Source organism: Sciurus carolinensis, chromosome 9 (assembly GCF_902686445.1).
Source record: "Sciurus carolinensis chromosome 9, mSciCar1.2, whole genome shotgun sequence".
NCBI lineage: Eukaryota > Metazoa > Chordata > Mammalia > Rodentia > Sciuridae > Sciurus > Sciurus carolinensis.
In genome coordinates this window covers 127151205-127164194 of record NC_062221.1, presented here as the reverse complement: position 1 = coordinate 127164194, position 12990 = coordinate 127151205, and the positions used below count along the sequence as shown (strand labels likewise).

The 12990-nt window shown below is 37.2% G+C and overlaps 1 protein-coding gene across 8 annotated transcripts in view; it reads left to right on the top strand.

Annotated features, from left to right (window-relative positions):
• Grik1 (glutamate ionotropic receptor kainate type subunit 1) overlaps positions 1 to 12990 on the top strand; it is a 385032-nt gene that overhangs the window by 346301 nt on the left and 25741 nt on the right. For all 8 annotated transcript variants that reach the window (XM_047563995.1, XM_047563998.1, XM_047563991.1 and 5 more), the window contains 2 exons: positions 1893 to 2011; positions 5971 to 6188. In XM_047563995.1, the coding sequence (XP_047419951.1) occupies positions 1893 to 2011; positions 5971 to 6188 (337 nt within the window). The remainder of the gene's footprint in view (positions 1 to 1892; positions 2012 to 5970; positions 6189 to 12990) is intronic.

Sequence of the window (12990 nt, the reverse complement as noted above, 5' to 3'; positions counted from 1 at the left end):
ATGGTCAGATCAACTACCAGGCTGTTATCCCAGTCCCCCTAAGACTTGATGAAGAGACACTGCACACTTTCCAGAAGGTGTCCAGGGGGCTAGAGAATGGTTTTTCATTTAGAGAAACTATCTACCCAGTGCCTTGTGCATGATTCACAGTGTGCTCTGCTTTGCACTGTAGATTATATATTCACCTTACGCCCCGTTCTCCCCAATGTGTCAGCAGCCTGCTACTGTTTACTGCTGAAACCTTATGGCTGGAGAGCATTCCGTATGTTCTCATCAGCTTTATGGTGCTTTAACATTACTCTGATACTCTTGCTTGCATTAAAAGGACCCAATGGCAAATGGCAAAGCTTCCAGTGTTAAGAATTATTGCATTTTTAAATCATTCCCAGATCACTTTGCTGAGCATCTGGTGATATCTCTTTGGAAAAATAAGCACAAAAATAAGGTAGCCCTGAAAAATAACCACAGAAGGGACACCTCTTCTGGGTTATAGAGGTCAGATAGATACATAGAGAAGGAAACAAAATGGATTAGACTCCCCAGATTTTTTTCCACATTTCTTTTATCAGTGCATTACAGTTGTACATCATGGTGAGATTTGTCATTACATATTCATACATGCACACAGTATAACAATATATGTAATTTGGACAATATCATTCCCAAGTTTCTCCCTATCCCTCCACTCCTCCTTCCCCCAGATCCCTTTCCTCTACTCTACAGACCTCCCTTCGATTTTCATGAGATTCTCCCCAGACACTCATCTGCTTTTCTTTTCCTTTGTCCTCTTTAGCTTCTGCATGAGAGAAAATACGCCCTTGACCTTCTGAATTTTGTTTATTTTTCTTAACATAATGGTCTCAATAATTCCATTCATTTTGACATATCTCCAGATTTTTACTTTAAGTACATCTTCAGAGATATCTGGCTCCCTCCTCTTTACAATAAGGAGACTGAAGTCCAAATGGTCAAGTTAACTTTCTTGGGTTGACTCCCTCACTACTAGTTGTTTGTCCAGAAACATGTTGCTTGTGGCTCACCACCTTGCAGGTAGATCTTTGACAATGCTCTAGAAACTCCTTACCTAACTAGGGTTGGTGATTAACTGACCATATGACATAGTTTTAAAAACAATTAAATTAAAAATGAATCAAGAGGAAATTATGAACTTAAAATTCTCTGACAATGTACACTATGGTGTTCATACCTATATCATATTATCTCTACGCCTGGACTATGATACTTTCAAAGTATCATAACCTGTCTATTCATTGAAGGTTATAATGTTTTCCTTATGTCCTAAAAGTATCTGATTTCCCACATCCAGTCCCCCCGATCTTTTTTGTTCAGGAACTTTTTTCAGGAATGTTGCCCCTTTGATGCATTGCAGAATCACTAGACCTCTCAGACTCCTTCTAAGCACCTGTCCATAGAAGTCCCTTGAAGACATGTCACCCTTCTTCTTTGTGTCTCCCACAGGACCTAGCAACACAGGATCTTGACAGTGTAGTTGCTATGCCAAAATGTGTCCTGGTCATCACTCCTTGGTGGGGTAAATACTTTGGTTGAGGGAAGTTTTCTTTACAGTTGACCTAGTTTTTCAGTAAAATGGAAATTAATGAAAACTCAGAAGAATTCAGTAGATGTAGATCTGAAGAATGTGATTCCCGCTGACCAGTGGGCTTTACTTAGGAATAAGAAGGCTGGGAAAAACACTAACCCAAGGCTCTCGCACTTTGCTCACCAAAGCAGTAAGTCGCTGAATATGGCCTTTGGCCTTCTGGTGTGGTGCTTTTATCATTAACTGTTGGGTTTCTGCTTTGCTCAGCAGGTTGTGTGGGTACCTGCTGTATCCATCTGATATTGACAGACTGTTTCTGTTGACACCACAGGTTTACACCCTACGAGTGGTACAACCCCCACCCCTGCAACCCCGACTCAGACGTGGTGGAAAACAATTTTACTTTACTAAATAGTTTCTGGTTTGGAGTTGGAGCTCTCATGCAGCAAGGTACATCGGTTGCCCTTCTCTGTCACTCGCATCCCACAGTCTGCTGACAGGCTTTGGTGCTGGTAAACTCCACCATGACGCTAGAGGGTAGGCTGAAGCGCCATCTCAGGAGTTTCAAATAATAGGCACTGACTTTCTAATTAGTTGTGAAGGTAAAGAAAAAGCCAAACATAACCTAAATGGAACTCCCTTGCTATATATCTAAAGTAAAAGTTCTATCAGGCAATGAGTACTCATTTTCCTGTGGGTAGCAAAGGATAAAGTACCTTAGAAATTGTTTACAAATTTGCATAGATGGAGGTTTCCATCTTTTCCTTCAGTTGCAACTCCACAAGTCAGAGGTTTCAAAGGAGTGGCATTTAAATCCTTTGAAGATTAAGTTCACTTAGATTCCTCTAATTGCTCACTGTGCCTAGAACTTTCACCTAATTGCCCCTCTGACAAACCCTACTGAGATTCATCTTAGCTTCCCAGGAACTTTTTATAATCTCCTTCCACTGGTAACCGTAGCAACAGTAAACCGTAGGGGTTGAAGAAAGAAAATTCAAACTAGAGAAATGTATTGTATTTTATACACTTTCTATGATTTAGAAGATTTTTGCCTTTGTTGCAGGGAAGGGGTGAGTTGTGTTAACCTTTGGAAGAAATCCATGTCTTGTGGGTTTTCTTCAGCTTTGATTTCATGCAGATGGTCTAGAAAATATTTCCAAGATTAAATACATCAATTTAAGAAAATCATAAGTCACAGATGCTGTTGTGTTTGGAATATACTCATTTGACAATAAGCTACAAAATAAATTGGCAAAGGAAAATCCAACTGGGATATACCATTAAATCGTGTTTGTTATTTGAAAGTGAACCTAAGGTTTCCCATTAGGGGACTTGTTATCATACCACCTGAAATGCTTATATTCTGTGTCTCCAAATGAGAGAGAGACAGAGAGTGCTTAGTGGTCTATAGTAATTATTCAGAAATACAAAATAACTGAAGAAAGTAGATAGATTCTCTCTTTTTACAATTACGCATAGTTTATGTGGGCCCTGCTAAATAGGTACAGACACTACCTGATTTACTAGAAACCACTGGCATGAATTTAGAGCACAGCACAGAGCTATAAATCCTGCAAGAAACCCCATTAGAAGCTATACCTTGCTTTACCAGTGCATTTAATTTTTAGGGTATTTATCTTGAAAGCAATTACTTTCGGAGTGAAGTAGACTTCCTCCCATCCCCTAAAACACACTTAGGTTTCACAGAGCATGCAGCAGGCTGCAAGACGTACAGCAGTGACCTCCTCCTGTCCTGTGAGTGCACCCACCTCCAGAACTTCTCTTTCACATTCTACCTGTTTGGAGTTTACCATCATCCACAGCAAACTGTGGGATGCAGTGTCTGCTAGTTACCACTACCTTGGGTACATGACAGTCAGCCCCAACCAGACTCTGCTTGTCTTTCAGAAGTTAATAAACCTTTCTCAGGTGCAATAAATGTTTCCATGTTCAAACTCGGGGTACTCGTGACTGTTAGTGTATCTGTCCTTGGCATGTGGCGTTGGACCAGGTAGCTCTGCTCTGTGGTGCTCTCTCTTGTTCGCAGAAGCTTGTCACTGTACTCGATTGGAAACCATTTTGTTTAATTTCTTTCTGAATGTGATGATCAGACTTTCTCTTTTCTACAGAGCGTGAGCAAAGTCTGGATCAGGATTGGCTGTCATGTCTGCCGTAAAAGGCACTAAAGAGACCTCAGCAAGTATTGTCTCTCATCCCGAATGTTTGCCAATGATGTTTTGCTCTGCTTTTATTGCTTTCATAACTCCATCCTCTAGAGTTCTGAATTCACACCAGTCATCTCTTCTCCAGGGAAACCATTTCTAAATATGCCAATTAACACTGAGAGTCAAGAAATTCACAAAATTATGTGAAAATTTAAAAAACACACACACAAAGAAATACTGAGGAATTGAATTGAAACCATCTACTGAGAGTTTAAAATGTAATTTCAGTAGGATTCTATAATACATTCTATAATACATTTCTTAATTTCTAAGGAAATTTCATCCAAAAACACATATATTTATTCTAAAGTGTGAAATGTAAATTTTTATTTTACGTGTCAACAGTTGGTTATTTATCTGTCCAGGTTTACTGGCATACAAAACATAACTATGCAAATGTACAAATGTGTTAAAAACTTACCTTTTAATAAACGTAACCAAATAACATAAGGATAAATTTACAGCAGAAAATCTGTACTGATAAACTAAGAAAAATACATATATTAACCATGTTATTTATTTCCTATGGCTATTTTATGAAATAAATGGTATTTTAATGATAACCAACTAAAGATCTAAAATAATATCACATTGCCACAAGGCTGCTAGATCAATTAAGTACAAAGATATGAAATAACCTTGGGCTTTAAACACATACACCCATAGGCATATAAATCCCATTTAACCACAAGATTAAAACAGCAACAAATTATTCCACTAAATCCTCAGAGGCAATTTAAGGGAAACTATTATAAATTTATGTAATATTACACACCCAAATTTAAACAAACAAAAGAAGGAAATTCAAACTGCAGTCCAGACACTTTCCTCATTAAGAGGGAGTAAAGCACAAAGAACCCTAATAGCATTAGGAGAATAGATCTGTTTATTCAAAGCCCAGATTCTCTGCCAACCTCATCTGCTTATCGTCAGCCTTGAGCTGGCTTTGACTTCATGAGCAATGTGTGTGTCTGTTTATAGATTAAACCTGAGCATAAACTCATTTATTTGTAGATTGGTAAACTCCAATTTCCCCCTCTATCTAAGCCATTATTAACAACAAAATTTCAAAACACCAAAGCCACATAGAGAAAGGATCCTTTAAACAAGATATTGGACCTACTGTACTTTGTACTCTAACTGGTCACACAAACTCTCATGTTTTCTCAGGTTCCCAGGGGAAATTCTAAGTACAGGACCAAGGTCGAATTTCAGGCAAATGGACTAGGCCAAACGCATTCATGAATCAGTACAACTTGAACTCAAATTATGCTTCTGGGCCCTTCTAATTCTGCTGCTGAGTTTGTACACATCCACAATTCAGTTAGACCAAAATTGAAGCAGAACATTTTTGAGATGTTTGCCTTTATGTAAACTTAGCCCATACCCTTTCTTTCAGAAAAGAAAGTTTTTTTGGTAAACATATTAAGGGTTTCTATGTTACTTTTTAAATATAATCATCTGAATGATTTCCAAAATGTATATTATTACTAAGAAGGGCCTCTCTACAACTGAGAAACAGTTTTTAAAGTGTACTTTTTTAAGGACAGAATTAGTTTTTTCAAGGAATGTATTCTTTTTAGGGAACATATGACTACATTAGAAAAACATAATTGTGACTTTAAAAGTAACATAAAACAGTAAAAATGATTCATTCACTATCATGTATGACTGTAACTTAATTCATTTTATTGAAAAATTCCAGTGTAAATTACACTGTGATAAATGACCCAATATGTTAATCTTTTGAATGTTTTTTATATTTTTTTAAACTTAAATAAAATTAAGTTAGCATTTTAATTTTTTCATATTATAAAAAGACCTAGAACATTCTAATTTACACCAGAGTATTTATTTTAGATAAGAATAAAGGGACAGAAGTCTTAGGATTGATGTTTCGATTTTAAGCAATTAAACTAAATTTTAGAGAAGGAATATCTCAGGGCAAGAGCCATTTTAATACCATCAGCTGTTGATAAGTTGTATTTACAGCAAAAGTAGTGACTACTGATTTTTAAAAAGGATCATTTAGATTTTGCTCCATTTCTAGAAAACACATTTATTTCATCTACATGCGTGATAGTAAGTCCTTGATGGGCTTATCTCCCTAGAAAAAAGTCCAACTGTTAGTCTTCCCTTCTCTTCTCCCTGTTTAACACTTTTACTCTGATGATAACATCACAGGATCAGAGCTGATGCCCAAAGCTCTATCGACCAGAATAGTTGGAGGAATTTGGTGGTTTTTCACCTTAATCATCATTTCATCCTACACTGCCAACCTGGCTGCCTTCCTGACGGTAGAGAGAATGGAATCTCCCATAGATTCAGCAGATGATCTGGCAAAGCAAACCAAGATAGAATACGGAGCGGTCAGAGATGGCTCGACAATGACCTTCTTCAAGGTAAGAAGTTGACAGCGCTCTCATGCTGGAGAGGAGGAAACCAAGATATTTCATTAATATTCTTAATGAAATAAAATGTATGATGACATAATTCCTACAGAGGAATCCCTGTGCCCTCAGCAGTCAGCATAAAGTAATTTCTTTGATCGTCAACTTGGTACTCTTAGATCCACAGGTCTGTCTTCAATATCCTTCAGGTCTTCACACCATAAAAAACAAATGGTGCTTTCTGAATACATTCTAGCCACCTGTTAAATAATTGCTCATTTACTGAACCTACAAAAGAAAGATTCCGTAATCTGAAATTCTCACAACCAGAGTCCTTGAATATCATTGTTTTGTTCTTTCTGTTCTGTGCTTGATGCGATAGAAGCAGATGACAAAAATAGGTGTTGATATTGGTATTTAGTTGGAGAATTAAAAACAATAAAAGCAACAAGAAAAATGCCAGGGGACTCTGGTATAATACTGCATCTCTGCCAGTGAGGACAGTGTCCCCAGCCATGCCTGAAGTTTTCCAGTAACCCACTTAACAGATACCAAAGGAGAGTTAAGTTAAAGAGGGTTTAGTTTTAAAGTCAAGTGCATTTCCTTGTTAAGCTCTTTTAAATTACTTACCTAGAATAGTGAAATTGATTTCTGCCTTGCTTATAGAGTAAGCCTTTCTAATTTTATTATCAAATCTCAGATACTATAATTCCCATAAGGAAAATGTGGATTTGAATAGGTCTGACAGGTTTATGAAGATCATGAAGTGTAGCCCTTCACTTTATGTGTGAAGAGAACAAGACCTTTGGAAACTAAGTGACCTGCTTACAATCCCATACCTGGTCCCTGTCGGAGAAGGGGTTGGAACCTTCTTTTAAGAAATGCTGACAGAGGCAGATGTTCTTGTGAGTAAAAGCTCTTATAAAAGTAATAAATAAGAAACAGACTCAAAATTAAGAATAAACTATACCTAGGGTTTTATCAAAAAGCAGAGTAACCTAAAAAGTTGGATGTATTTTTCTTATATCTTAACAAAAACATTTTAAACATCTTTTCAATTTAAAATGATATCATTGATATAATAAATGTATAAATCTTGGTGATTGCTTCATCCCTGGACCCTGATATTTTAAGGACAAATGATAATAAATATAAGGCTTTCCAAGCGTCTGAAAGCATTTTCCTAAAATCAATAGCATGAAGAGACACAAGTTACCCCAAGCTAGTGATTAATTGTGGCTCTTGTCAGAAACTAGAAAAGTCACTTGCCAGGTATACAGTACAGATGGATGGTACCAAAGTAAAATATGGTATGTCTGAAAAAATATCTGAAATGATTTACCTCATCCATTAATATCAAAGAGTTTTAAAGTTCCAGGAAATGAGCTACTAGCACAGAAGAGATTCCATGTCCTTCAGTCTGACATTAGAAAGAGGCTGGTCTGCCCTTTGCAAAAGCAATAGACCTAACTTTTCCACTGTGCAAAGAATCCATGTCTTTACGAAGCATCCCTACGTTCATTTTGATTTGGTTTTTGCTCATGTGCTTCTGGGAATGTGGGGGTGAAGGCTGCTTGAAAAGGGTGCTGCTACAACACAGGCATGTGCTGCTCTCCATGCCGCTCCCTGTGCATTTTTAGAGAAGGGGCTCCTGCACGATCCCTGTTCCCGAAGATGAGGCACAAAGGAAAGTGGTTTCTCAGGGCACCAGGCAAATGATGAGGCCATGAGCACCTTAGGGAGAAAGAAAGTGCTGAAGCTGCAAACATCATCAGTGGGAATAGCAGCAGGCACGGTGCGCTCACCTGGGTCTCGCATGCTGCTTCTGAATGCTTTACGTGGGTTGTCTCATTTTATCCCTATAAAGAGTAACTGGGGTAAGTACTGATATTTGTAAGCAAAATGAGGTCCAGAGAGACTGAGTGGCTTGCCCCAAAGTTACAAAGTTAGCAATGGAGAAGAGTCAAGGCTAGAATTTTGGAGAGTTCTGAGAGTTCGCTTCTCAGGGTAAGGACCTGATCTGTTTTATTTGCTATTATATCACCAGAACCTAAAATAGTGTCTGACCCATAGTAGGCATAAATGAACAAATGCACACATGAGTTCTCTGAGAGAGGAAAAAAGTTCTATTAGAGGAGGAGAGAGAGAAAGGGGGAGAAAGCAGGAGAGAGAGGTGTATGGATACACAGACCCACACAAGAAGAGACACTCCTGCCAAGTTCCTCCTTTTACAAGTTAGCTTGTGGCCCTGCAACTCTATTTACCAAGAAGAAATTTATTTGCAAAAAGAGAACAAGGACTAAATCCGATTTAGTTTTCCCCTTGAGGGAGGCAAGCTGTCAGAAAGCTTCAGAGGGATACACACTCAGGGTTCTTAAGCTGGATTATTCCACAAGGGAAAAAAATGTTCCAGCCTTTTAGTTCTCAGGATAGTTTCACCCTGAGAATTAAGTCACTGAGTGACAGCAGTTACTGGCACAAGGACACAATTCTGATCTGGCTGCACATTCATGTTTCACCTTTGCTGGGCCATCCTGGCCTCCTCCCACCCTCCCTCTCTTAAGTAAATCAATAACCTCTCTTGGGCTATAGACTGACTCAGGACAGCAAATGCCTTGTCCAAGTTAGCATATTCTATTCAGTTGTTAGAGCAAAAGCCTTTTGCTCAGTTGGGTTGTATCTGGACTCAATCATGAAGAAATTTCTAATAAGAAACATTTTCTCATCACACAGTGTAATGAGTGTTTTTGTTCCCAGAACAAAAACATCCCTCTGGCAGCACCCTGATGTAGAAAACTGTCCCTTTGCTTTTGAATTGATTTTAAATCATCATGCAACTAAAAAATAGGCTGTTGGAAGGGGCTGCAATCACAAACTATATGACCAAACAAATACACTGATCCCTCACATTTCATCTCTAGGTCAAAAGCAAGGAATATTTTTAGTGATGTGTCTCCTTGAAAGGAGAGGACAAAAATTGCTCACTAAAATTTCAATTAAAATCCATTGACTTTTTCCCTAGACTACTATTTTTATAAATAGCATGACACAGTAGATTTCAGAATACTAGTATTCCATTTTTAACATGGAAACCCCCATCAAATTTAGTTTTTAAAAACAGCTTAGGTGAGGTTCCACTCTGCACCATCTGAATCAGGTAAGGCAGAGGAGACTGGTGGACAGTTTCTAAGCAAGTACTGAGGTCAAGGTAATGCATGTCTGAGAAAGGGGAGGTGATCATAGTTTTCCTTTGTTGAGTCATTTGTATGCAGAATAACCACATTGATCATTAAAGACTGTATTTATAAAAAACGAGGACTGAATCATAAGTTAAACACCACAGTTTCCCAAAACTTTAAATGAATATCTTGAAATTCTAACTGATGTTGCCCATTAAGAACAACTCTATGTTTTGTGACCAAGGTCACTTAGTTAATGATACTTATTAAGCATTACATTTTCCCAAGTTCATCAGCACTGAGTCTTAAGTCTGAAGCACTGTGGTTAATAAAATAGCTAGTCTCTTTGATCAAAGGATGTCAGTCACCATGAGGACAAATAGCAAGATAAGACTAGAGAAGGCATAGCAATTCATCAAACATCCAGGGATTGTTGGAGATTTCAGGAAACTGCACTGGATATCAATATCAGAGGATCTTTTCTTCCCCTTTATCAAGACTTCAGTTAGTTAATAGACTGTGTTTAAAAGTCAAAAATATTTATAATTCAGAACTTTAATAGACTTTAAGAAAAATTTTAAACAAACCCTTGTATTACTATGATAAAACTAATTAAAAATCCAGTATTCAGTGGATTATTTGATTGCTGGTGAATTGCGTGGTCCTGCTAATTGTTTCAAATGTTCAAAAGTGAAGGTTTTTTCAGCCCTCCTGATTCCCTGGGACCATTGCCAGAATCTTAAGATGTAGAGACCAAGAACTGCCCATCCACAGTCAAGCTCTGTGACCTTAGTTAGGGTCTACAACCTGTTTCTCTATGTTGTACCCAAGAAAACTGAAAGCAACAGCATCCTACTACAACTTCTTTTTATTAATGTAGCACTGACACTTTCCTGGTTCATTCATTCTCTCTCTCTCTCTCTCTCTCTCTCTCTCTCTCTCTCTCTCTCTCTCTCACTTTCTCTCATGGAATATAGGAAATACACAAAAATTTCATTTCTCTATATTGTAATTCTATTAATATCCTTATAGAAGAATGGAATTGTCTAAACTTTGATCTCACAGAGACAATGTAACGTCATATTTTCCCCAGAATAAAAAAATGATTATTATAACCAAAAAAAAAAAAAAAAAAATCTAAGAACCGTTTGAGACCTGAAACAAAAGATGTCTCAATGCCCTTGTGAATAATCATCTAGGAAGGATAATGATTTTGAACCGTGGTTCAGAGATTAGGAATACCAGTCTTCTCGGGACATATGACTAACATTCAATGCCAGGATGTAAATTAAAACCTTCAGTGAATGCTTCAGATTGCAGGGTCTGAAGCCAGAAAACCTGGGATCAAATCTGAGTCTACTGCTAATTGGCTGTAGCAAGTTACTTCAACTTTCTGAACTATGAGTTCCCTATCTGTAAATTGAGACTATTACCATAGCTCATAAGATTTTTTTAAGGATTAAATAATTGAATAAAAGTGATATACTTGCTGCTTGGCAAACTATAATTTTTAAAGTTAGATATTATAGAACTACCACCAATAATATCATCACCATCATCATCAAGCCCTAATCCTTGCTATAAATCCTAGTTTTTCTGTTCCTCTAGATTTAAAAATCCTCTAGTTTGACCTTCATTTAGCCTCTTTACTGTCAATAATCTCTGGAATGTGTGACTTCTGCTAATGGACAGAAAAATCCAGAGGGAGTGCCAGGGCCCAAATCTCAAAGGTATTCAGAGTCCTGGTCAACAGAGACCCTAATCCTTGGGAGCCTTTTCTGAGCACTTCTGTGGCCTTTGCAAAAGAACACTTTCCAGATGGTAAGTAGGCAACAGATGGTGAGGCTGCCCTTAGAATTGAACTGAGGAGTGGAGTGAGGCAGTTCAATTTAATTCAATGCAATTTATATATTTTCCAGGATCTCCAACATGGCATGACTGCAGTTGGCACTATATGGATGGAATGGGAGGGGAAAGGCATAAAATCTTGCATGAGGCTTGAGGATCTGAATAGCAATAGCAATAGAAAAGCAAGATGCATGCATAGCTGTTAAATACTGCACAACTTGTGGCTAAGGATGCATTGTGTGGACAGGAAGCAGTGTGGACATCTGAAGAATTCCTTGTGAGCCAAATTGGCTATGAAATACTCCTGTCAGAAATACTTCTCAGGGGAATCTTACCTTGTAACAAATCACTATCCTCCCAGACTCAAGCCAGAGGATTACATAGATTAGATCATGATTCAGTCTAAAATGACTTGGATAAAATAGGTTTAAAGAAATCATAACAGACTGTCATTTCTGGCTTTCATGGTCTAGGGACTTTGGACCAGCTGTGGGAATAAGGGACTCTCTAACCTTTCTAATCTCCTTCCACTGAATGGTTAGGGGCTGTCAGCAGCCCAAAAGACATTTCAAGGAAGCCCTGAGTTCTGCACCAGGGGGACTGAAGCCATGAGCTATTGTGGGCAACAAATTTCAGACAGAAATAATCATTTAGGGAAGCACAAGATGAAAGAAATTTCTCCAACTTCTCTGAATAGGAAGGTAGTCTTCGCATAAAAGCTATTAACCCATGCTTGAAAGATCCAACTAATTTTACCATCAGTAGCAAAAATGTTAAGTCTCCATAGATTTAAAATGTATTTGTTTGGGAAGAAATTTGTGGTCAATTTAAGTTAACCTTTTTTAATGACTAGTATTGCCTATAATGCACCATTTTTTTTAAAACTCTAGACAGAAAGAAAACATGAAAAATATTTTAGCAAAGGTGTTTAAATCCCACTGAGAATGTTCTAAAGGGAACTCATAAATTTTTGAAATCTTGGAGAATTTTCCAAATGTCATAACTTTCTATCAATTCCAGATAAAAGCATAATTAGCTGCAATGATCATATGTATACATTTAAAAGACATAGATCATAAATGCTAATTTCAAAGTAATTGTTATGCATTAAATCATGTATATATATGCATGAGAACTTATTATTTAATGAAAATATATTTAATATTCTGTTAGATGCAATAGTTGTCTTTAAGGCAACTATTTACCTCTGATGTGATGTGATTTCTATGCCTTTGGTCAATTTCTAAGGTATTTCTAGATCAGAATTTACCTAAAGTAAAAGCAAATTGAAGATTTAAACATGTAATTATATTGATATTTCATTTGTTCAATGTGTCTATGTTTACCACATTCATAAGATCATTTTTGCTAAGTAAATAAGAACCAAGTATCAGTTGTTTATTCCCAGTGTATTTGTATGTGTATAGATTTATGAACTCAGGTAAAAGTAAACATATGTAAAAAAAAGATAAAAGTGTAAAGTCTTCAGACACCCTGGTCTGAAGTAGAAATGTATAGTTATTGATTTACTGAGTAATGGGATTATACATCATCACTGTAGAAGTCCAATAACCTGGCTGGAGAAACAATGTGATAAGTAACAATTACCCCAGTAAAAATGAAGCATTAGAAAGAGATTTCTATAATGGAGATTTTGTCCACCTTACAAGTAAACTACACTCCAGAAAATGCACTTATTTTACATCCTATTGCATAAACCTTGCAACTGAAAACAGGGGAATTATATGAAAGACAAAATATTGTTAAAGGAAGGGAAAAAGTACCCA